General features: G+C 41.9%; 1 protein-coding gene across 1 annotated transcript; it reads right to left on the reverse strand.

Moving 5' to 3' along the window:
- Positions 1-8: 8 nt before the first annotated feature.
- LOC129724395 (protein singles bar) lies at positions 9-24,943 on the reverse strand. The gene is made up of 4 exons (XM_055679314.1): positions 24,846-24,943; positions 23,572-24,280; positions 316-468; positions 9-256 (listed from the first exon to the last, which is right to left on the reverse strand). The coding sequence occupies exons 2-4, from the start codon at positions 23,929-23,931 to the stop codon at positions 179-181; spliced, it is 591 nt and encodes a 196-aa protein (XP_055535289.1). The 5' UTR covers positions 23,932-24,280; positions 24,846-24,943; the 3' UTR covers positions 9-178.
- Positions 24,944-25,156: the final 213 nt, after the last annotated feature.

The raw sequence follows: 25,156 nt of genomic DNA on the forward strand, positions 1-25,156 counted from the left end.
ATTACTTGTACAAATAAGTAAAATATCAACAATAGTTTTTTTATTGGATGTGTATAAATGCGTAAATGTTTCACCTGCTTTAAATAGTGCGAATGAAATCTAATACAATATAATCGTTCGCATAGCGACATACATATTTAAATACATCAGTTAAAATTTTGCAATTCGAAGTGCGGTCTCACGTGTATCCTTTCAAGTATCGAAAAGCCACAAACGCATCCAGTCCGTACACAATTCCGACGATCGTACCCATATACTGAAAAATAAAGCAAATGAATGAATTACCACCGACAGAGCTGCTCAGGGAACTCGTACGTAAACTGCCGTCATCGCTGGATAGGAGCTGTGGATTCCGCCTGTATTTTTGAATAGCAGAAACTTCGGATAAAGCCAAACATTTACCGCAAAGCCCATGTAGGAAGAGGCGCTTAAATACAGGAAGCAGGAGATCCCGTTGTACATTACTTCCTATGGAAGAGAAAAAAAATCAAGGTGGGATGAAAATCGTGCATTAAAAGCAAATTTTGGCTGGTGTAATTTTTTATTACTGAAAAAATGTGCTCTTTTCACATCAGCGCACCTTATGGTCTTATTTGGAATCCTTTGACTGCGGTTTGCTGTGGAGAGATTTCTGCCCCGATAATAAAAGTTTGGAGGCGATTCGCGCATGGCTGTCGAACGTAATGAAATCTCTCACAAAGGACGATACGTTTCAACTTACAGCGGTTGAAATCTACGCCAAATAGCTGGATCAACGGATCGCAGAATAGGAGAAGAACGGGTGGAAGACATACCGTGAGGCGTCCTAATTCTGCGCGGCACCTAATTTGCGCATTTCGTACCAAAATGTTGATGCCGTTTAGTAAGAAGGGAAACATAAGCAGAAAGTTAACAGTTAATATATAGGAAATCACTTCCAAACTTCATTTTTGAAAATCTGCTTTTAATTGATATTTTTTAACATTTTAATACGAAGTGCGCAGAATTAGGGCGCCTTACGGTAATTTAATTATTTCATCCAACTCTATGGTCTACATGAAATGTGGGTGATGGGGAAAAACCAACAATTAGGGATGAAAACCCCATATCTTTTTACGTGAAATATAAACTTAGATTTAACACAGAACAAATGAATTAACGATAAAAAGGCATATTTTTAGTTCTAAGCAGAAAGTCATGTATCATAGTCAAGATTGTTAAAAAAGATTCAGCTGTTCCAACAATGAAATGCAATCGGTCTTAGTCGAAAGTTTGACAGCAGAAACAGCTTTCGAGACTTTTCGTCTTATCTCCAACGTGGTAAGGGGCCTTCCACATACGACGTGGACAGCTTTGGGGGGGGCGGGGGTGGTACGGATTGAGCCACCTTAGATTTCTGAGGGCGTACCAAGTTGCGTGGTACGGTGACCAAATGACGGAGGAAGACTCCAGGTGAGACCGTACAAACGCAAAATAGAGTGATCGCAGGCATAGCGGGTCATCGAACTACTGGGCAATTTTAAGTAAAAAGCCGAGCTGTCGGTAAGCTTCGTCAATCACAAACTGCTGATGCTGTCGAAGGGATAGGTCTGAATCTAGATAAACACCAAGATCTTTTGTGGTTTTAACACGCTCCAACGAGTGTCCAGCGAACGTGTAGTTGGAGTAGTAGGCTTCGCGGCTAACTCTATGATGAAACGTGATGGTTACACACTAAGGGTCATTCGATTGACAATACACCACGCAGCGAATTGCTCCAGACGAGACGGTTGAGTGTGGCAATCAGCCAAACTTTTTAATTCGGCATACATTTTGAAGTCATCAGCATACACAAACATCAGCATACATAAACAGAATTGGGCCGAGATTGCTGCCACTGAGGCACGCTGGAGTAGTTGGTGAATTCCTGTGAGAGAGTTTAAACTTTTTGAGAACTATGTCGTGTTCGATACGGTCTATAGCGACCTAAAATTGGTATAAATTGCAACGACTTGGTTACCTCGGGAAATTTCATTAAAACACAGAGAGGTAAACTCCATAAGATTTGTGTCAACTGATCTGTAAGGCATAAATCCATGTTGCTGTGTAGAAATGTATCTGCGACAGTTTTGCGACAGATTTTCTAGATTATATAGTCGCTTACTACTACCTCAAAAACCTTGGAGCCAGCACAAAGCACGTTATCCTTCGATAATTTCCCGATCAGAAAGAAAAAAACAAAAATGTAACAGAAGCTGTTAGTTTGTTACAGGAAAAACCTTACAGGCTGTGTTTTCAATTTGATCCCGTTAGGTGTTAAAATAACAGAAATTATAACAAAAATAATTCTACTAGTATCAAACACATATCAAAATTTGTTACTAATGTATCAGTTTTCTAACAAAATAAGATAGTATATAGAACAGTATAATAACACACATTGTTAGAAACAATGGGTTTTGATAAAAACGAAAAATTAGTTAGACTTGTTTCAAAACTACTTCATTTCAGGTTTTGTTATAATAACTCATTCAGATTCAATTTTGTTATCAAAATTATATGGAAAAATACAAAATTGTATCAAAATATGTTACTTGTATCTCGAGTTGGTAGAATTTTATAATTTTTTAGTATGCTCTTCTGATCGGGTTCCAACTAAATTTGGCTGGATACTTAGCTGCTCTTGAAGCCCTCGCACATACTCAGCATATCGTTGACGATTATATCGTCTATAGTTGCCGCTTGCTCCCAGATCTCCGAGATGGTCTCGAGGTACGATGCTGGCCTAACAAGCCAGTCGTCGTTGGTTCGAGTCTCTGCTTGGGAGTGACTGTTAGTGTCAGTAGGATCGTAGCGCTAGCCCCACAATTGTCCTTTACACTAAACAGTCGGCTGCGACGTCTGTGTATAAAAAACAGGAGTTCAAGTTCCGAATCGGCATGTAGCACCGAGGCATTGCTTTTTAGTTGCCGCCAGCTCTGTTGAACTTAGCTTTCGTTGTAGGATTTCGATTTCAAATTTACTTTCGAAAAGCTGCAGCGTGAATTCTTTTCAAGGAACGAAGTTGAGCATTAGACCAGTTAGGTTTTCGTGTAGCTTTGAAAAGTGGGATGAACTTCAATAAAGCGGCTTGAACAATTAAGTTGTTCTGGAGTATCACTACAACCAGCGACTGGCTCCCAGTCGACAGTTTGGAAGTATTTACTAAGTGTTGAGGAATTAGTTTTCTTAAAGTTCAATGCTGACGTGTCTATATCTTCAATTAGCGGTAGGAGAGAGTGTACATCAACATTAAACGTCAGAGCAGACATGAGCTGTGGAGACAGCATAACAGCTAGTTTGATGCTGGGTGCCAGAAAACGACGAGCGAGAAGAGTCATAACAGAGAGAGATACAGGAAGGTAAGAGCTGCCGAAAATAGAGTTCACCATCGGAAGAAGTGTGAGCACGATGCGCGGGAGATAACTTTGCAAAAAAAAAAAAAACAACGTACGGGGCTTCTATAAAACAGTCAACAGAGTCAGAAGCAGGAATCGCCCTGTGCTGATGATGTGTTATGACAAGGACAGCAACCTGCTTTATACCTAAACCGACGCGTCGGTTGCAGCCAGGTGGAAGGACGGGAAGGAGCAAGATGAGTAAAACAGGATTATGAGCGACGAACAAGCTGTGAAGCCACCAAAACAGGAGGAGGTTGAAAAGACAATTAGCGAGCTTGAAAATGGTATCCCGGCCGAAATTCTGGGAAGCGCACTGCTGTACTATGCGATTCAGTGAAAACAAACGAGTTGTGGCAGATAATGCTGGAGCACGGTTCTCCGACGAAACTAATTAAGCTGAGTCGTATGACGCTGGAGAGATCTAAATCATGCATGCGGATAGTTGGCAAGAGGGACTGAAGCAGGGGAATGCGCTCTCCAGCTTACTGTTGAACATCGCTCATGAAGGTGCAGTACGAAAAGCAAACGTGCAAGGAAACGGTACGATCATCACGAAATCTCCATGCTCCTTGGTTTTGCGGACGGTATTGATAACATTGTTATCAAACGAAAGGTCGTGGAGGAGACCCTAGGCCTTTTAAGAGCAAAGCGGCGAGGTTGGGACTCAGTATTACCTCTGCCAAAACAAAGTACATGGTAGCCGGCAGGGAGCGTGGGAGTTCCGGTGGTGTTGGTGCTGAGGTGGAGATTGATGGGGAACGATTTGAAGTGGTTGATGAAGTCGTTTATCTTGGCACGTTTGTGACAGATGACAATGATATGAGTCGCGATGTGGAACGACGAGTTGCAGCTACGAACATGAACTATGTAACCAGCTAAGGTCCCGTAATTTGCAAACTGGCATAAAACTAGCGCTGTTTAAGACACTGACCTTCCCGGAATCACGAGTTGTATCAGGTATACAAATATGCTGATATAGTGAAGGGTGCTGGCCTACCAAGCCAGTTGTCATAGGTTCAAGTTCCGACTCGGGAGTAACTGTTACTGTCAGTAGGATCGTAGCACTAGCCTCACAATTGTCGTGTACATTACACACTTGGGTGCGAATTCTGTGCATATTAAATAAATGGTCAAGTTCCGAATCGGAATTTAGCACTAAGGCTTTGCTTTGATATAGTGAAGGTAAGACACCGTGGCCTAAACTATCTCCAGCAGAGGACCAGGAAAAGCCCGTCGACTTCAAAAAGATGCACGATTTGCTGGTTACGAGGTGACTGGAGAACGGCTACCCAAGATAGAAGAAGCGGGACATCGACTAATTCGCTCGGCCCTAGACCAGTCAACGGTCTGTCAGCAAACGTAAGTATGTACTTCATCGTAATATTTACTCAAATATTACAAAAGTGTAGAGTATTGATCACTTAGCAAATTAAAGAACAATAAAAGCCAGTAAACTTGCGTGCTTCGAAAGACTGTGTGCTAGGGCCAACACTAACCCGTGGGGTGACGCCTATAGGATGGTGATGGCCAATACCGAGGATGCGATGGCACCCGCAGAACAATCACCAGCGATGCTGGAGCAAATCATAGAGTGCCTGTTTCCAAGCTACGAGCCAAATCCTTGGCCTCCGACCAAGAAGTCACTTCACCGACGTTCCAGTATCTCCAACTCAGATTAGAGGTGGTCGGCCAACCTGCCGAACACCCAATATATGAGTGACGATGTTAGCCGTGCCGAGGCAGAGGAGGTGAAAGTGATGACTGTACAGTCCCAGAGATTGGCCGAGCTGCAGGCCACCACGGGTCGACGCCTGGCGACCGTCGAGGCCATGCACGCGTGCGTGACCACCGATAGGTGTGTGATAGCATCAATTAGTCCTGGACCGGCAGCGGGAGCTTGCCTAGGGAGTGGTGGGGTTTCGGGCATTGGGCAGTCGATTCCCCGTAAAAGCCACGGCCACCCGTAAACAGCTTCGACGGAGCGAGTAGTGCCGCTCCCATCATCCAAATGCACTAACCTGCCTATTGGGGCTGATACCAGTAAGGTCCCAATTATGGTGTACTGGTCGCTGTGTTTTTAGGTTTTTGAGAGGGAATACGATTTTATACCACGACGTAGGGCTGGCACCTGCACCGAGCTCCCTTAGTAAAGTCGTGTGACAACGGCTTGAAACGGCGAGGTGGCATACGGCTGCAGGGGTCTCCGTCCCGTAAAACCTGGCAGGCCTTCCAGTACGTTCCGCGGTCATTGCCTGATGGGAATCAGGCAGGAGTGGGATCAGATGCCCTTTCCTGACTTACGCCGGTCGGGAGGCGTCATAGTTGCTCATGAGGGGCTATGGCGACCTTCACTAGCCATGACCTCACTGCTCCGGCATAGGCCACCATGGGACCATATAGGCGACCACTCCACCATGACCAAGGATAGCGACTGGAAGGGGGACCCTTTTAACCAAAATGTTTACCATTAAAATCGACGAAGAGGCGAAGGTAGTGGATGGGGCGGACGGGTTACCAAACCCGTTTGCCAGGCGGGGCATCGCCCGGTCTCCACCGAGACTGGCCGATGCCGGTAAAGGCGGCGCACAGGTTGGTACACCTTTTGCGACACCGACAGGGGAGTTCCGAGTTGGGGCAAAGGCGGGCACGCCTAAGCCAGCACCAACCGGAACGGCGAAGACTGGTGGCAAGGTGGAAACACCTAAAACCGCCACGGAGCGGGAACAGATATCTGGGGCTATGCTACTCTCTGCGGTAGAAAGCCACATGAATGAGTTCCCAAGCGTGGAGGCGGTGTCCGTACAACTTGATGAAATACTCAAGTTCACGGACGAACGTAGCAACATTTCAAAAGACCTGAAACAATGTCTTCTGTTGTTACGTATGAACGTATGCAGCGCGAAGTCCGAGCTTTCGCAAGCCCTTAAACGGGCTAACGATGCCGAAAGGAAGGCACTTGCGCTAGAGGCGAGGCTCAACCAGCCTGAAAAAGGGAGTGCTGCAGCTGTGTCTAAATACACACAAACAGCTGCAGCATCGTTTGCCGAAGTCTGTTCAACCGAACCGACTGGCAAACGTGCGAGGGGCTCTCCGGGGGAAACGGCCCCCAGGACGCAACGGAGGCGGTTGTTCGGTGACAGCCATGAAGCTGGCTCGTCGGTCCAGCCGAGCAAAGAACCAGCAAACGGCGAACCGGCAAACAGCGTAGCCACGGATTGGACTACCGTGGTGAATAAGAAGCGGCAGAAGCGGGAACTACGCGCGAAGCGCGGCGACCGCAATAAGAAGCCGCAAGGGGCGAGAGGGGGAGCAAGGGTGACGCCCTCATTTTCAAGACCGATGCGTCTAAGTACGCCTAAGTCTTGAAGGCCATGATAGGCGATCCCAAGCTCAAAGACCTCGGCACGGACGTCAGGACAATTCGTCGGTCACGCACCGGCGAGATGATCCTCGAACTCCGCAAAGAGGCGAAGGGCAAGGGCTGTGCCTATAAAAAGACGGCCCAGGAAGTGCTAGGCGAGGAGGTTAAAATCCGAGCCCTCACTACTGAAGTGACTCTCTAGCTTAAAAACCTGGACGAGATCACCGAAGGGTGTGACATAGCACAAGCCTTCGAACGTGAGTGTGGAGTGGTAGTAACCGCAGAGGCAGTTCGTCTCCGCAGGGGCCCGGCCGGCACCCAGGTTGCTACCATAAAGCTTCCACTAACGGAGGGTAACAAGGCCCTGAAGAAGGCCACGTTGAAGGTGGGTTGGTCGGTCTGCCCTCTGGGCACCTTCCAACAGCCTGACGTTTGCTTCAGGTGCTTTGAGCGGGGGCATAAATCCTGGTCGTGCAAAGGGCCCGACAGGTCCAACTTATGCCGCCGCTGCGGTGGCGCAGGCCACAAGGCACGGGACTGCGGTGCACCTCCCAAGTGTCTGGTATGTACCGGTAAACGGGACGCCAAACACGCCATGGGAGGCCCCAAGTGTCCGGCTGCACGGCCGGCTACTAAGCCGCAGGCCTGAGGGTGATACAGTTAAACCTGAACCACTGCTATGCGGCGCAGCAGCTGCTACACCAAGCGGCTGCTGAGTCGTTGTCGGACGTGGCCATCGTCTCGGACCCATACCGTATCCCAACCGGAAACGGTAACTGGGTATCGGACAAGTCTGGGAAGACGGCCATTTGCACGACAGGCAGGTCCCCGGTTCAGGAGATTGTGCCGACCTCCAGAGAGGGGTACGTTATTGCCAAAGTGGATGGAGTATTCTACTGCAGTTGCTATGCTCCGCCAAGTTGGTCTACCGAAACGTTCGCGCAGATGGTCGATCAAGCAACCGTGGAACTGACGGGCCTACGGCCATTGGTGGTTGCGGGTGACTTCAACGCTTGGGCTGTCGAGTGGGGGAGTCGCTGTACAAACCAGAGGGGCCAGGTCTTGTTGGAAGCTTGTTTCGAGCCTGTTTCGAACGACTCTGCGCCAGTGCCAATTCGAACCCGTGGGGTGACGCCTACAGGATCGTTATGACCAAGACTAGAGGTGCGCTAGCCCCGGCCGAACAATCACCAGCGATGCTAGAAACGATCATTCAGGGCCTCTTCCCAAGACACGAACCAAGTCCCTGGCCTCCGGCTGACGAGTCACCACCTACCGTGAGTGACGGCAGCCGTGCAGAGGCTGACGATGCGGTAAGGGTGACGGAAGATGAATTGATCGAGATCGCAAACTCCCTGAAGGTAGGCAAGGCTCCGGGACCAGACGGAATCCCGAACTTGGCCATCAAGACGGCCATCAAAGAAGCCCCCGGGTTGTTCAGGGCGGTCATGCAGAAATGCCTTGACGACTGCCTCTTCCCGGACGTGTGGAAGCGCCAGAGGCTGGTGCTGTTGCCGAAGGTTGGGAAACCACCAGGTGACCCATCGGCATACAGACCAATCTGCCTGCTGGACACGGCGGGCAAGGTGCTTGAGAGGGTAATCCTCAATAGACTGGTGAAATATACAGAAAGTGAAAACGGTCTATCAAGCAACCAGTTCGGTTTTCGAAAAGGTAGGTCCACGGTGGATGCGATTCTCTCCGTCACCAGAACGGCTGAGGTTGCAATCCAACGCAAGAGGAGGGGCATTCGTTACTGCGCGATCGTCACGCTTGACGTGAAGAACGCGTTTAACAGACTCCATAGCCTTAGCGCTACAGAGTCTCAGAGTGCCGACGTCGCTGTACGAAATTCTAGGCAACTACTTTCAGAATCGAGTGCTAGTGTATAACACAAACGAGGGTCAGAAAAGCGTTCCAGTTACCGCAGGTGTACCGCAAGGTTCCATCCTGGGTCCGGTACTGTGGAACGCTATGTATGACGGCGTGTTAAAACTAACACTCCCTCCAGGGGTGGTGATCGTGGGCTTCGCCGATGACATAACTCTTGAGGTCTATGGCGAGTCTATTAGAGAGGTAGAGTTAAAGGCCGCGCTATCAATACGCGTAGTGGAAGACTGGATGCACTCCAGGAAACTGGAGCTAGCGCACCATAAGACTGAAGTTATTGTTGTAAATAACAGAAAGTCTGAGCAGGAGGCATCGATTAGTGCCGGTACATGCACTATCGCCTCAAAACGCTCGTTGATGCTTCTGGGGGTTATGATCGACGACAAGCTCACGTTCGGGAGCCACGTCGATTACACCTGCAAGAAAGCTTCCATGGCTGTGGCAGCGCTGTCTCGCATGATGGCAAACAGCTCAGCGGTTCGTAGCAGCAGGCGCAAAGTCCTTGCTAGCGTGACCACGTCCATACTCAGGTATGGAGGACCAGTGTGGTCCAAGGTATTGAGTACCTCGTGCCATTCGCGGCAAACTCGAGAGTACGTACAGGCTAATGTGCCTAAGGGTCGCGTGCGCATACCGAACAGAGTCGTACGAGGCGGTTTGCGTCCTGGCTGGCATGATGCCCATCAGCATCATCGTCAAAGAGGATGTAGAATGCTTCGACCAACGCGACACGAGGGGTATTCGCAACACCATACGGTCATCCTCAATGGCCAGGTGGCAGCGGGAGTGGTCCAACACTACAAAAGGTAGATGGACACACCGACTCATTCCAGAGTTAGCAGGCTGGATTAATAGGCACCATGGGGAAGTAACCTTCCATCTGACACAGATCCTGTCAGGCCATGGCTGCTTTAGGCAGTACCTGCATAGGTTCGGGTACGCCGAGTCCCCTATGTGCCCCGCTTGTACGGGTGCGGAAGAAAGCGCAGAGCATGTGTTCTTCACATGTCCGCGCTTCGAGCGGGTACGGTACGAAATGCTGGCAATAAGTGGGATGGACACCACGCCAGAGAATATAGTGCGTAGGATGTGCGAAAATAGGGAAATCTGGGATGCGGTCATCACGGCAGCATCACAGATCGTTAGTATTTTGCAGGGCACCAATCGACGGGAAACCATCGACGTGCCCCAGTTAGTTAACGGTTAACTAACTGGCCTGTATAGGCTGCTCTGCTACCCATAGAGGTAAGTGCGATAAGCACGACGGGCCCTCTCCTTGAAGTAATGCCTAACGGCGGTCCCGGGGAGACAAAGGGCTTTAGCTGTTCAGCTTAGGTTGCTCAGCATGGGTAAAAGCAGACAGTCCCAGAGAGATGGAAGCGACAAAAGCTGGTCTTATTGTCGAAGTCAGGAAAACCACCATGTGATCCATCGGCATACAGACCGATATGTCTGTTCAATACGGCGGGTAAGGTGCTCGAGAAGGTTGTTCTCGATAGACTGGTTAGGTACACCGAAAGTGCAAACGGTCTGTCAAGTAACCAGTTTGGTTTCCGGCAAGGCCGCGGTGGACGCTATCCTGTCCGTCAGAAAAACAGTAGAGGTAGGACTCCAGCGTAAAAGATGGGGCATTCACTACTGCGCAATCGTCACATTGGACGTGAAAAATGCGTTCAATAGTGTTAGCTGGGATTCCATAGCCAACTCGCTTCGAAATCTAGACATCCCGGTGCCGTTGTACAAGATTCTGGAAAACTATTCCCAGAATAGAGTGCTAGTTTACAGCACAGACGAGAGTCAAAAATGCGTCCCAATTACCGCAGGGATTCCGCAAGGTCCTGGGCCCGGTACTGTAGAATGTCATATAGAACGAGGTGCTGAAACTAAAGCTCCTTCCAGGGATTGTGATGGTTGGTTTTGCGGACGACATCACACTTGGGGTCTACGGCGAATCGATCGATGAGGTTGAGTTGACTGCTCTATAGGCGTCGTCGATGCGCTCCAAGAAACAGGTGCTGGCGAATCATAAGACGGAGGTCGAAGCAACAAGCGTTGAATAGCGTAAGGAATTGCACCATTGATTGCTTCTAAGCTTTTCCTGAAGCTGCTGGGGTGATGGTCGACGACAAGCTCACCTTCGGAAGGCTTGTCGAATATGTCTGTAAGAGGGCTTCAGTGGCTATTGCAGCATTATCTCATATGATGTCCAATAGCTCGACGGTGTATGGCAGCAAGCGAAAACTTCTAGCTAGCGTGGCTTTGGCCATACTCAGGTACGGTGGGCTAGCGTGGTCCAAAGCACCAGTAAATACCGAAATAAGTTGAAAAGTACTCACAGGCTCATGTGTCTGAGGGTTGCGAGCGCGTATCGCACAGTGTCGTGCGAGGCAATATGCGTCCTAGCTTGCATGATACCTCATTATCAGTACGACACGAGGAGTATACGACGTAGAATAAGACCATCCTCGATGGCAGAGTGGCATCGATCTGCATAGGCTCGAGCTCATGGAATTCCCCATGTAGTGTGTACACACGGAGGAGATCGCTGAGCACGTCTTCTTCGTATGCCCAAGTTTCGCGCGCGCGAGAGGCGACATAACGGAAGTGAGCGGGACGAACACTACTCCGGACTACCTAGTGCGGAGGATGTGCGAAGATTCGAACACATGGAGGGCTGTTAGTGCGGCCGCCTCCCAAATAGTATTATAGCTGCAACACAGGCGTCAGGTTGACCACCAAAACGCCGGCGTTAGCTAACTGCCAGTCTCCAGGCAGTAAGCTAAGAGATTTAAAAGAGTCAGCAGGATACTCAGAGCATAAAAGCCGCTCCCCGAAGCAATACCTAACGGTGGTACTGGGGAGTACTATATGCTGGAGACTGGAGGGGTTTTATTGGGTCGAACCCCACAACTCATTCGTCTGGCTAGCAAGTTTCCCCTACCGTGAAAACAAAAGAATATGGAAAAATAAAATTTGATAGCACAAAGCCAGAACCAAAAATTTTTGTTCCAATTGGGACCCCAAACAGTCCTAAATTTATCGGGAGTCGATTTTTTGCCTTTCTCCTAGAAAGGTATAGCAATCACTTGCAAAACCGAAAATATAAAAGTGCTCCAAAAGGCCGAATGGCATATATCACTCGACTCAGCTCGACGAGCTGAGCATTTTCTGTATGTGTGTGTGTGTGTGTATGTGTGTGTGTATGTGCAGATTTTTATTCTCACTCACTTTTCTCAGAGATGGCTGGACCGATTTTTATGAAATTAATTGCAAATGAAAGGTCTTGTTGTCCCATAAGACCCTATTCATTGTAATCGGATTTTTAGTTTCGAGGTTATGTATCAAATAGTAAAAATCATAAAACATCATTATCTCGAAAACTACACAATCGATTTGAACTTAAGTTTTTAATTTTATAAGGATTGAACATGTTGTTCAAAAGTTATGAAAAGAAACGTGTTCTGAAGACTGTTTAATCTCACTCATGTTTCTCAGAGATGGCTGAACCGATTTTCATAAAATTAGTGTCAAATGGAAGGTCTAGTTGCCCCATAAGACCCTATTGATTTGTTTTGCAATCGGACTATTACTTTGTCTGTTATGTTTAAAAATGTTAAATTTAGCTATGCAAATGAACATGTTCCGATGACTACTTGGACTCACTCACTTTTCTCAGAGATGGCTAACCCGATTTCCACAAAATTAGTGTCAAATGAATGGTCTAGCTGCCTCAGAAGACCCTATTCAATTTTACTGTAATCGAACTATAACTTCACCTGTAATGTACCGACTTGTGAAAATCACGAAACTTCATTATCTCAGAAACTACACAACCGATTTGATCAATATTGATATCAGATGAGCGGGCTAGTTAAGGGTTAACTGATGAATTATGATTGAACACGTGGTTTCAAAGTTTGGTTGCCCTATACGTTCCCATTTCATTTGATTATAATCGAACTTAAGCAACTGTTATGTATTAAATTGTTAACAATACAACGAAAGTCTATTATCTCAAAGAGTACATGACTTATTTGAACATTACTAGTGTCATACGAACGAGTCATCTCTCAAACTCACAAATAACAAACTTCATAACAATTTGATATGCGGCTCAAAAGTTATGGAAAGAAAATAAATTCAAAGACTATTTAAAACTATACCTGCTTTGATCGATATATGTGGCCTGAACATAATTTAAGTGTGGTATCGTACACGTACTATTTGAACGTTTCAAATTCATTGATTCCTTGCGAGGTGTTTAAAGTTTGCAAATGCTTAACCAATCGGCCATAGGATATGATCAAAGTCAAATAACTCGTTTGAAATGATTGGTTTTAATCGAAATGACAACATCCTCGACTGTTGGCTTGTGTACATCGCTTTAACTCTAAATATATTTATATTGAGTGGTATTCGGTCATTTTCAGCAGATTTTCTGGCATCAATCTGACACCGGAAATACCCATATTGGGAGGTATTTAGTCATTTAGGTTGTTTTCCAAAAATTAAAGTGGTCGTCTTTAAATTCAAAATGGTGTCCAGGGTCAATGTTTGGTTTCTATGCATCATCACGTTTACGGAAATATCCATATTGAGTATTATTCGGTCATTTCCCACTGTTGCCTAGAAGTTGCCATTTTGCAATTCAAAATGGTGCCTGAGGACAATTGTTAGCTCCTTGCATCATTCTGGTTCCAGAGATACTCATATTGGATCGTATTTTAGGCTGTTTTTCACATACCGGTAGTCGTCATCTTATATTTCAAAATGGTATTTAGGATACGGGTTAAAAAAAACTCATATTGGGTGATATTTGGTCACTTTGGACTGTTTTTCAGAAGCCGAAAGTCGTCATTTTGGACTTTAAAATTGCCTGTGAAATCAGTTTCTGTCATCTGGGCGTAATTCTGGTTCCGAAAACATTCATATTGAATGGTATTTGGTCATTTCCGGCTGTTTGCCAGACTCCGGAAGTCACCATCTTGAAATTCAAGACTGTGTCTGTGATCAATTTTTAGCTTCTGTGCATCTTTCTGGTTCCAGAAATACTCATATTTAATGGGAATCGTCCATTTCAGGCTGTTTTCCAGAAACCGGAAGTTGCCATCTTACAATTCAAAATGTTGTCTGAAGTCGATTTGTGGCTCCAGTGCATCATTACGGTTCCGGAAATACCCATATTGGGTGGTATTTGGTCGTTTGCGCTGTTTTTCCGACACCGGAAGTCGCCATTTTGGATTTCATGATGGCATTTGGAGACAATTTCTGGATTTTGAACGGCATACTGGTTAAAGAAAAACTCATATTGGTCGGTATTTGGTCATTTTCAGCTGTTTTCAGAAACCGGAAGTCGCCATCTTAGAATTTAAAATGCTATCTGTGGTCGCTTTTAGCTCCTGTGTATTATTCTATTCCGGATATTATAATATTGGATGGAAATCGGCCATTTTTGGCTGTTTTCCAGAAACCGGAAGTTGCCATCTTACAATCCAAAATGTTGTCTGAGGTCGATTATGGAACATATTTGTTACCACTAAAAACATTCACCTGCCAATATGGTTCCATTTAGTTGATTAGTTTGCGAGATGTGCAGAAATTTGTGAAGAAACATGTACTTCCAGAAGAGGGAGGGGCGTCAAACCATTATGGACAAATTTGTTACCTCTAAAAACATTCACATACCAAATTTGGTTGTATTTTCTTGAATGGTTCTTGAGCTGTGCGATATTTGTGTTTTATTTTTATGGGACCCCTTCCTTATATAAGAAAGATTCGGGTGTCAAACCATTATGTACATATTTGTTACCACTAAAAACATTTACCTGCCAAATTTTGTTCCATTTGGTTGATTAGTTCTCGAGATGTGCACAAATTTGTGTTTCGTATTACTATTATGGACATATTAGTTACCCCTTAAAACATCCACATGCCAAATTCGGTTTCATTTGCTTGGTTTGTTCTTGAGTTGTGCAGAAATTTATGTTTCATCTGTATGGGACCCCTCTCTTCCAGAAGAGGGAGGGGTCTCAAACTATCATAGGAACCTTTATCGGCACCAAAAACCCCTACATACAAATTTTCACGTCGATCGGTTTGGTAGTTTACGAGCCTATATGGATCAGACAGACAGACAGACCGGACTGCATTTTTATATGTATAGATTACAACATCAATATTTTAGAACCTAAAGAGTGAATATACATTTATTGGATTGAAGCGTTCATGTAAATCTGTTTTTACAAATAAAAATTGAATGAGAAAGGCTGGGTCTGACCGCTAGGTGGATTAATTTAGGTTTTTTTATAAGAGGGGTATTTGTTAGTAGCTTAAGTATTTATGATAAATATTAGTAAATAATGAGTATGTGTGTCCAATCACAAATGGTGACTTCTCAACACGGTTAGAAATTTGTAATTTTAATTGTTAGGATTTGTTTGCTTTCGCAATTAGGACTTATCATTCGTAGGGATTTAAACCTACTTGTCAGAAAAGGGGAAGTAAATTTATAACTAACTTAATTGCTAACTTATTGGCTATAAAGAGAGCTTATCGTAGCAATTGAGGATTGCAACGATTTTTGTCGAAAATTGTTAATAATTTTATTTGACATAGTTTCTAATAGTTCAACACCAGTAAGTCTGTGTAATTTGAGTGTACCAAACCAAGGAGGACGCTTCGAAATCATTTTCAGAATTTTATTCTGAATCCTTTGGAGCGTTTTCTTCCTTGTTGAACAGCAACTTGACCAGATCGGTACTGCATAAAGTATTGCTGGTCTAAAAATTTGTTTGTAAATCAAAAGTTTGTTCTTTAAACAAAGTTTAGAATTCCTGTTAATGAGAGGATATAAACATCTCGTATATTCGATGCACTTGGCTTGTATACTCTCAATGTGCTCTTTAAAAATAAGTTTTTTATCGTAAATTAGTCCCAAGTACTTAACCTTGTCAGACCAACTTAAAATAACCCAATTCATCTTGACAACGTGATTATTGTTTGGCTTGAAGAAAGAAGCCCTAGTCTTATGAGGAAAAATTATCATTTGAGTTTTAGAAGCATTGGGAGAGATTTTCCACTTTTGCAAGTAGGAAGAAAAAATATCTAAACTTTTCTGCAATCGACTGCATATGACACGAAGACTTTTTCCTTTTACGGAAATGCTTGTGTCATCGCAGAACAATGACTTTGTGCATCCTGGAGGCAAATCAGGAAGATCTGAAGTGAATATGTTGTACAGGACTGGACCCAAGACTGAACCTTGAGGTACACCTGCTCTGACAGGAAATCTATCAGATTTTGAATTCTGATAGACAACCTGCAGAGTTCGATCAGTAAGATAATTTTTTAAAATTTTGATTAGGAAAATTGGAAAATTAAAAGTTTGCAATTTCGCAATCAAACCTTTATGCCAAACACTGTCGAATGCTTTTTCTATGTCTAAAAGAGCAGCTCCAGTGGAATAACCTTCATATTTGTTAGCTCGTATCATATTAGTAACTCAGAGCAATTGGTGAGTAGTGGAATGCCCATGGCGAAATCCAAACTGTTCATCTGTAAAAATTGAATTTTCGTTAATGTGTGACATCATTCTGTTAAGAATAATTCTCTCAAACAGTTTACTTATTGAAGAAAACAAACTGATTGGTCGATAACTTGAAAGTTCAGCTGGGTTCTTATCCGGTTTTAAAATTGGAGTAATTTTTGCATTTTTCCATAATTTGGGAAAATATGCAATTTTGAAGCACCAATTGAAAATTTTCACTAAAAATTCCATTGTGCTCTCAGGGAGATGTTTGATTAGTATATTAAAGATTCCATCGTCACCAGGTGCTTTCATATTTTTGAAATTTTTAATAATTGATTTAATCTCATTCAAGTTAGTTTCAATTATTTCTGCAGGTAAAAAATTCTGGGAAGAAATTAAATCAAATTGACGTGTGACTTCATTTTCAATTGGACTCACAAAATTCAAATTTGAGTTATGAACACTCTCAAACTGCTGAGCAAGTTTTTGAGTCTTTTGTTCATTGGATACAAGAAAACGTTCACCATCTTTTAATACTGGAATAGGCTTTGAAGGTTTCTTAAGAATCTTTGACAGCTTCCAAAAGGGTTTTGAATATGGTTTCAATTTTTCAACTTTAGTTTAAAAATTTTGATTTCTCAGAAGAGTAAATCTATGTTTAATCTCTTTCTGTAAATCTTTCTAAATAGTTTTAAAAACAGGGTCACGAGAACGTTGATATTGACGTCTGCGGACATTTTTCAAACGAATTAGAAGTTGAAGATTTTCGTCAATTATTGGTGTATCAAAATTCACTTGAGCCTTTGGAACAGAATGATTCCTGGCATCAATAATTGCGCATTTCAATGTTTCCAAAGCGGAATCAATATTCACTTCACTTTGCAATTCTAGCTCATTATTGAAATCATTATCAATATGAGTTTTATATATTTCCCAATTAGCCTTGTGATAGTTGAAAACAGAGCTTATGGGGTTTAGAATTGATTCATGTGATATGGAAAAAGTAATTGTAAGATGGTCAGAATCAAAGTCAGCATGTGTGATCAAATCGCTACATACATGACTTTGATCTGCTAGCACCAAATCAATTGTTGATGGATTTCTTACAGAAGAAAAGCATGTAGGACTATTCGGAGACAAAATAGAATAGTATCCTGAAGAACAATCATTGAATAAAATTTTTCCGTTGGAATTACTTTGAGAATTATTCCATGATCGATGATTAGCGTTAAAATCGCCGATTATAAAAAAATTTGAACGATTCCTGGTGAGTTTTTTTAAATCACCTTTAAAATAATTTTTCTGCTCGCGTGTGCATTGAAATGGTAAATATGCAGCGGCAATAAATAAAATCCCAAGTTCAGTACTTCAATTCCCAAAGTTTCAATAACTTTCGTCTCAAGATGGGGAAGAGCACGATGTTTGATTCGGCGATAAATAACAATTGCAACTCCACCGCCGAAACTCTGAATCCTATCATATCTATGAACCACGTAATTGGGATCATATTTTAATTTCATGTTAGGTTTCAAAAATGTTTCAGTAATAATTGCAATGTGCACATTATTTACTGTTAAAAAATTTAAAAGCTCATTCTCATGGGCCTTCAATGAGCCAATATTCCAATTTAATATTTTAATTGTTTTATTTAAAATCATTGCTAAATTTTAAATTAGAAACCATTTTAATAGTAAAATTTGTGCCTATTTGAATGGCTTCAAACATTGATTTTGCCTGCAACATGGCGTTCATAAGATTGAACATTGCCTGTTACAAAAAAGAAAGTTTACCTGCTGTAATAGGCCCCAGGCAGTTGACATTAGAAAAAACATTTTCGGCAGCAATATTAGCTGGAGTATTAGGTGTACAATTATTTTCTAGCGTGTTTTGCTTACCCATATTAACGGTCATTTTCGAACTACCAACACTAGGCGGTATAATGTTGGAACTACCTGTAACCTGTGCATAAGTTAAACGGGTATGCAAAGGAGTAGGTAAACTATGCGTCACTGGTACGCTTGGAGAATTTTGTTTTGAAGTTGGTTTTAATTGAGAAATTGTATTTTGTTTACCTTGTCTTGCCTTAACAATTGCTAAACGGACTGGGCATTGATAAAAATTTGACATATGGTTGCCGCTACAATTTGCACAGCGAAAATTTTTACTCTCTTTCACAGGACATGTGTCCTTTTTGTGAGCAGAGTCTCCACAATTAAGACATTTTTGGTTCATGTTACAGAATTTGGAACCATGGCCATAACGTTGGCAAGTACGGCATTGGGTGATATGCTTTTCACCTCCGCCATACTTCCTATAAATTTCCCACTTTACACGCACATTATACAAAGCATGTGCTTTTTCGAAAAATTTTAAGTTGTTAACCTCATTGCGGTTAAAATGAATTAAATAATTAACAAGGGAAATTCCAGTTCTCTGACTGTTTTCGCCTCGTGATTTTTGTTTCATTAGAATTACTTGGGTAGGGGCTATGCCAAGTAATTCTGTTAAAGTAAGTTTGATCTCATCAACGGTTTGATCGTTGGTGAGACCTTTCAATACGACCTTGAACGGCTTGGCGCTCTTCGTGTCATATGTAAAAAAAATTATACATCTTTTCAGTTAAATACTAAAAAAGACGATTACGACCCTTTATAGAGTCGGCTAATAAGCGGCATTCGCCTCTACGACCAATTTGATAGGTAACTTTAACGTCAGAAACAAACGTTGAAAGTTCCTTTTTGAAAATATTGAATTCAGAAGAAATAGTTACCACAATAGGTGGAACTTTCTCCTTTTTTAAATATTTTACATTTTGTATAGTTTCATTACTAATTAATTCTATTTCACCAGCTTCTCGCTCAGGCAAAATATCAAAAGGATTGTCACTACAGACACTCGAAGTGTCGGAAAGAGATGCCTCTCTTTTCCTCCCCGCAGCGATGCGTGGTTTCTTTTTTCGTCCTGCCATTTCAGGTGATACGAAAAAAAGTTAAAACAAATGTTAAATTCAAAAGTAGGTAGTCTTGAGAAAGACTGATGGGAAATAACTTTCAGGTAGCCTTTAAAAGACACACTGGCAAGACACAAACTTTGAAGCTATAGGCAGTCAAAGACCAGTCCAAAAGCAACCGAAAAAACGTCTGATCTGTAGGACAGTTCAAGACGCACTCTATCGGGAGTCGATTGATTTTGTCTCCGCTTGGCGCATTGCATTTCAAATTTGAAGATTGAAAATTTGTATGGAAAAACTTACTTTTTTGCATTTTTCATTTTAGAGGGCTCAAAAACTCTGGAGAGATATTTCAGATTCCACCGCGGTGTTTTTTGCATGCTAATCAGATACACAAGATTTGCTGCTTATTTACTCTCTTCAAGCAAACGCGTCGTCTCGCCCATCAGTGTAAGAGCTGTTGTTTTACGCAGTGGAAGATAATCTCCTACAGGGTAGTGTTTATCTGAGGAGAAAAGACAAGCCTGAAAATCACTATGAATCTTTAATAAATAATAAAAAAAAATGTTTATATAGATGCATAACAGCTTGTTATGTTGCTAAATTAGCGGTTACTGTTTGCATAGGATTTGAACATATCTCTTGTCTCCTTTCCGAAATCGTTGTCAATATTCTGGAAGAAATTGACACCAATCATATTCGCCATTTTCAAATGTACTTTATCATATCGACTGAGAAATTGTATCCGAGGGTTTTTTTCGGCCTCGCTGTCTTTCTGGCAATAAAATGATTTAATATTTTTCTATCATCCGACGTTTCGGTGTATATTGCACCTTCATCTGGGAATTCTCGTTTTTAGACAAAAACAAGAACAGTGTGAAAACATTAAAATAACAAAAACTGTAGTATGCGACAAAGCCCTTACAGAAAATTCAAACGTTCTCGTCATACAAGCTTCGGCATAAGCATCTTTTGTCCTATTTCTTAATCTATACGGTGTCAATCTATAACATAGCTTGATTAAAATTCTTGAAATCGTAAAACGCATCAAAAACCTCACATTCATTCCCGCAATAATCTAAACTAATCACTTCAAATCAGTCACACAAACTCTTCATTCAAATCCGCAACAATTCAAACTGATCCCTCGAACTCTGTCACCCACTATTCTAACTCTTTTTCCAACCGTCAACTCAAATTGATGGCTCAAAACTGCAGTGGATCAGCAGTAGGTACAAACCATCTGCGCATTAGCTATTCAGCTCTATGTTACAATTTGCTATTGGGTTTCATTCACTGATGTGTATGTGTTCTGTGTTGAAAACTGTTTCTGGAGGGCTCAAATTGTCAACGTCAGACCGCTTGTTTACTGCATGTCTGGTGTTGACAGTCTCACAGACTTCTAGAATAGGAAGCGCTGATTTTCGAGTGTGATGGCTAATTATTTCTGTTTTTTTTCTAGGTTGAACTGATGGAGGGCCGTCTTTTCCTTGAGCCGTTCCAGGTCGAATCGTGTACTGGGATCTTCGTCGTTCTTGCTGAGGAGTCTTTGTAGTTCGTTGATAGTTGTTCGGCCGCTGCTGATGCGTTTTTCAGTTGGATTGTGGTTAACCCGACATAGCTGGCTCCGCAATCGTTGCAGGGAATCTTGTAGATCACATTGTGCCGCATCTTCGGAGGCAGTGATGCTACATATACAGATTTATCTGTATTAATACAGGTTTTTTACTTATTTTTTATACAGATATATTTATATACAGATTACAGATTTTCATGAGGTCGCAAATAAAACTTTTTGATACAGTTGAAAAACAAAATGAACTCAGACGCTGTTAAGCCTGTCGGAGTTTTTATTATATTTATATGCTACGCGTAAGCGTGTGCATGAATTAATCACACATCTTGACGCTAGTGTTATGTTAGGGAAGGCTGCTTTGAAAGACTTACTCAGACGTTGTGTTAAGTCATTCACAAACAACATCGGTTTGTACACAACGGTACTATCGTCGGCAGTGATATTAGTGTTGCAGTGATATTAGTGTTGTCGTAGCGCTGCTGGGTAATGGTTCAGCTTCAAAATTTCGTCAATCGTAATGTCGGCTGATTTCTTCTGGCTGTTTGTGGTGAATTTCCGAACTCTTTGAACAAAGTTGGCGATAGTGTTCATTTTCAGATGAAGCGGGTGGCATGAATGGAAATCGAGTAGGCGACCAGATGCCATCGGGTTTCTCTACCATTTTGTACGAATGATTTGATCCGGTAATCTTACTAACAACAAATCAAAAAACGGAATTTTTTGGTCCTGTTCCTGTTCGTACGTGAACTGAATATTGTTGTCGAAACTATTAAAAATATTGAGAACCTCCGTGATTCAGTCCGGGGGAAGAGCAAGGATCAAATCATCGACATATTTTTTCAGTACCGGTAACGGAAAATCAATTTTTCTAATAACGTTGTCCAGAAGCGCTTCCATCACCAGGTCTGCTACCGTTGGCGAGAGCGGGATTCATAGTAATTTTACTGAAGCCCATCGAAAGGCGGGCTTAAGCACTAAGAATTTGAAATTTTCCCACCATTGTTGTGATTTTTAACACACTTCACTTACTTGAAATCGACTTTTCGAATTTCGTTCAGAGGAGAGGCTCAAAAAACTCGTCTTCTCGAGAGGAGTTCCCATGCAAAATTCTGGCTCAATCGGACTCCGGGAAGCGGTTAAACAAAAAAAAACTTCCAAATCCTAGAAAGTCGTTTTTTTTAAATTTTTTTCGGGGTAACACTAGATCTTGACCTTGATTAAACATGTGGTTCAAAAGTTATGAAAAGAATCTTTTAAACTCATTCTCTGTTTTCAGAGATGGCTGGATCAATTTTAACGTTCTCAGAATCAAATGAAAGGTCTAGTTGCTGCATAGGTTCCCAATTATTGTGTTATACTCAGACTTTTGCTTTAACCATTATGTGTGGAATTGTAAAATAACGGAAGTCTATTATCTCATCGATCACAAGACTTATGTTAACATAACTAGTGTCATACGAACAGGTTTTATCTCAAACTCACAAAGTAATTTATTTCATATTGATTTAATATGTGGTTTAAAAGTTATGGAATGAAACATAACCCAAAAACTGTTTAAAACCAACTGCTTTGAACAAAATATGTGGCCTCAACATAATTTTTATTTTGATGATGTACTATTAAATTAAATTGTTTGAAATTTAGAAGCTTTGCTTTTAGTTTAGTGTCAAGTTTCACACATTATACAAGTTTTTGGACAAATCTATTTCAACAAAGGCTAGGTCTCGTGTTTTCTAATACTTTTCAAGATATGAATTTCGGATTTCGGATTTTCACGTAGATTTCGGAATTTAAGCGTTTTTTACGCGTATTTCAGAATTGACGCGGATTTATCAGAAAAGTCGTTTTTACGCGGTATGTTTTTATAGGTTTCTCGTGTTCAAAACACTTATTAGGGTGTCCAACGAGGTTACTTAATCCAATTACCTACTGAATATTCACGGATTTAGGCTCATATTTTTTAAATTTTTTCTTGATATTCTGTTCGATTCGTGGGTGGAAATAACACTGTTATTGATTCTTTGTCGAAAATATTTAGCAGAAATGAATGAAAACCTTTAGCAAACTAAGTTATCTACGCGGATACCGGAATTTACACGTTTTTTATTCGGATTTCGGAATTTACGCATTTTTTCACGCGCCTAGTATCCCCCGCGTAAAAAAAGACATTGGTGCAATTGGAAACAGTCTTTGGATGCACATTTTTGCACACAGATACACATACATGAATTTTTCACATATGCATAATCAAACACAATCAACCACGTATGCAGACACATTCATACAAATATTAATACGTTATTGAAAAGATTTTTTTTACAATTTCCGGTTAGCACATTTTTATATTCGGGTTTGTATTACTTTTAATAATAAAAAAAATTAAATAATACAATTGATAATCTACCCAAAATACCTTCATCGTTTGTTAATTTTTTTGCCAATGACATAAATTTCTATTGATGTTGTTTGATATGATAACCAGCATATTCTTAGATTTCATGTTGTTTACTTACTGTCTAATCATTTAGTTCTCTTACACCAAATGAAAATTCTACGTGTCCTTTGAGAACGAACTAACATTAAATTTACGTATACAATCACTGTTAAACCTTACTGCATTGCAAAAACAATATTCAACAATTTCCATAGATATGTTACGATTACTACACCACGACGATACGCTATGAAATTCATTGCCCAATTATTCTGCAAGTTTCATCACTTATTGTACTGTAACAGTTAGTCTTCCACAAAAAAATACTACTGGTATTACATTGTACACTGATATTTTCAGTCAAAATTACAGAAACAATTATAATTTTCTTTGTGGAAACTGAGCACACTTTTCAAGTCCATTTCAACACTTACGAAAATGGACTGCCGCACCAGGTGAAACGTCCTGGATGAAATCGTGTAGCACAGCAGTAAAATCGTTGTCGTCGTCAGACATGCCGAAACTGTCGTCAGAAATCCGTGGAACGCCTCTCCGATATCCTTGGCCGAATCCATGCCGAACTGAATCAACAACGTCTGACAGAAGGAGCCAAGTATTATCTCGAAAATTTTCAGAATGCCGTTTTTCGACATGAAGAAATCCAAATTGATACAGGTACAAACTCGGCAACATCCAATTCGTATTCCTCGGTTTTGGGTCTCGTTAAAGTGTCCACCTCCACCACGTGGACCGGCAGCAGAAGAACCTGGCATGCGAATCACGGTTGGAGGCATTTAGTTAACTACTGTATACACGTAACTTGTATATGCGTGAATAGCGAAAACAACGCCAACCGGCCGATATTTTTAGAAGCCCCTTGTGGTTCAGTACTATGTCACAGAATAACCGTCGGCACGCGAGATTGACTTTCACGTTCACGATCACTCGCGATCACTAACCCCGATGCAGGAGATACGAATTGTCGAGCGCACGGTTCAGATGCTTTCCTCAGACTGTCACAGTTTTCACAGACGAAAACTCACACGCAGCATCCTCACCGCTCGGAAAGGATTTCTTTTTCTTGCGTTTGATATTTCGTTATACTTCGCTGCTGGTGCGTGCCATCCTTTCCTCGTCTAGCCGCTTAGATACGTTTATTTGGAAAACGGGGAAATACAAAGTAGAGTATGATGAATATTTCTGTCAGAAATGCTTTTAGGATTTAGTGTTGAGACAGTTAATATAATATAAATATATTATGTATAAAATATAAAAGAGTATTACGCATATTACGAAGATGCATTATAGTGTTCACTATTCATGGCTGTGACAAAAAAATCATAAAATTTTAGAAACATTTCATAATTCAGTTAATATTGGTCTCAGCAATACAAAAAAAGCAGCAATAAGAAAAACAAATCAAGCAAACCGAATGTATTTTTTATTGTTTGACATATTTTTCATTCCGGTAATTTTGTTAAACATTTTACGAATATTTCAAAGAAATGTGAAATTTTCTATTGATTTGTGATTTTAATCATTTCTATTGTATATTCTGACCATATGCATATTTTTATAACCTGTTGTTGATACAGATTAAAAAAATATGTTGGTGAACTCTTTGCTCACCAAAAACAGGCTGTTGCTTGTTAATACATGTCGCTATTTCACAATTTTCCTGCAAACAATCGGAACCATTGCAATTTACCATGATACAGTTCCTGTTTTAAATTTTTTATAACGTCAAACGTCATCAACTGAAAACGAACGTTAACTTCCTTTAAACTCGAACAGTTCTATAAATACCTATTCAACACAAATGTACCAATTCTAGCACTTTTTATCTTCTTCATCCTGCTCTCCCGCAGACACAACTGCACACACCTAGTTGTTATATTTCACGCACGACGCATGAAAAAAGAGACACGACGTCAGGAGGAAACCCTAATCGTCTAGGAATGCAAGCGCATCGCTCATTCATGCACGCGTCGTGCTTACGTCGTTCAGCAGCATTGCCTT

Source organism: Wyeomyia smithii, chromosome 1 (genome assembly GCF_029784165.1).
Source record: "Wyeomyia smithii strain HCP4-BCI-WySm-NY-G18 chromosome 1, ASM2978416v1, whole genome shotgun sequence".
NCBI classification, from domain to species: Eukaryota; Metazoa; Arthropoda; class Insecta; order Diptera; family Culicidae; genus Wyeomyia; species Wyeomyia smithii.

Excerpts from the sequence above, each read along its gene's own strand:
- LOC129724395 (XM_055679314.1), bottom strand. The coding sequence starts at position 23,931 with ATGCCTCCAACCGTGATTCGCATGCCAGGTTCTTCTGCTGCCGGTCCA. Across the intron at positions 469-23,571 it reads TGGTGCGGCAGTCCATTTTC|GAAGTAATGTACAACGGGAT; the intron begins GTAAGTGTTGAA and ends TCTCTTCCATAG. Across the intron at positions 257-315 it reads CAGCGATGACGGCAGTTTAC|TATATGGGTACGATCGTCGG; the intron begins GTACGAGTTCCC and ends TTTATTTTTCAG.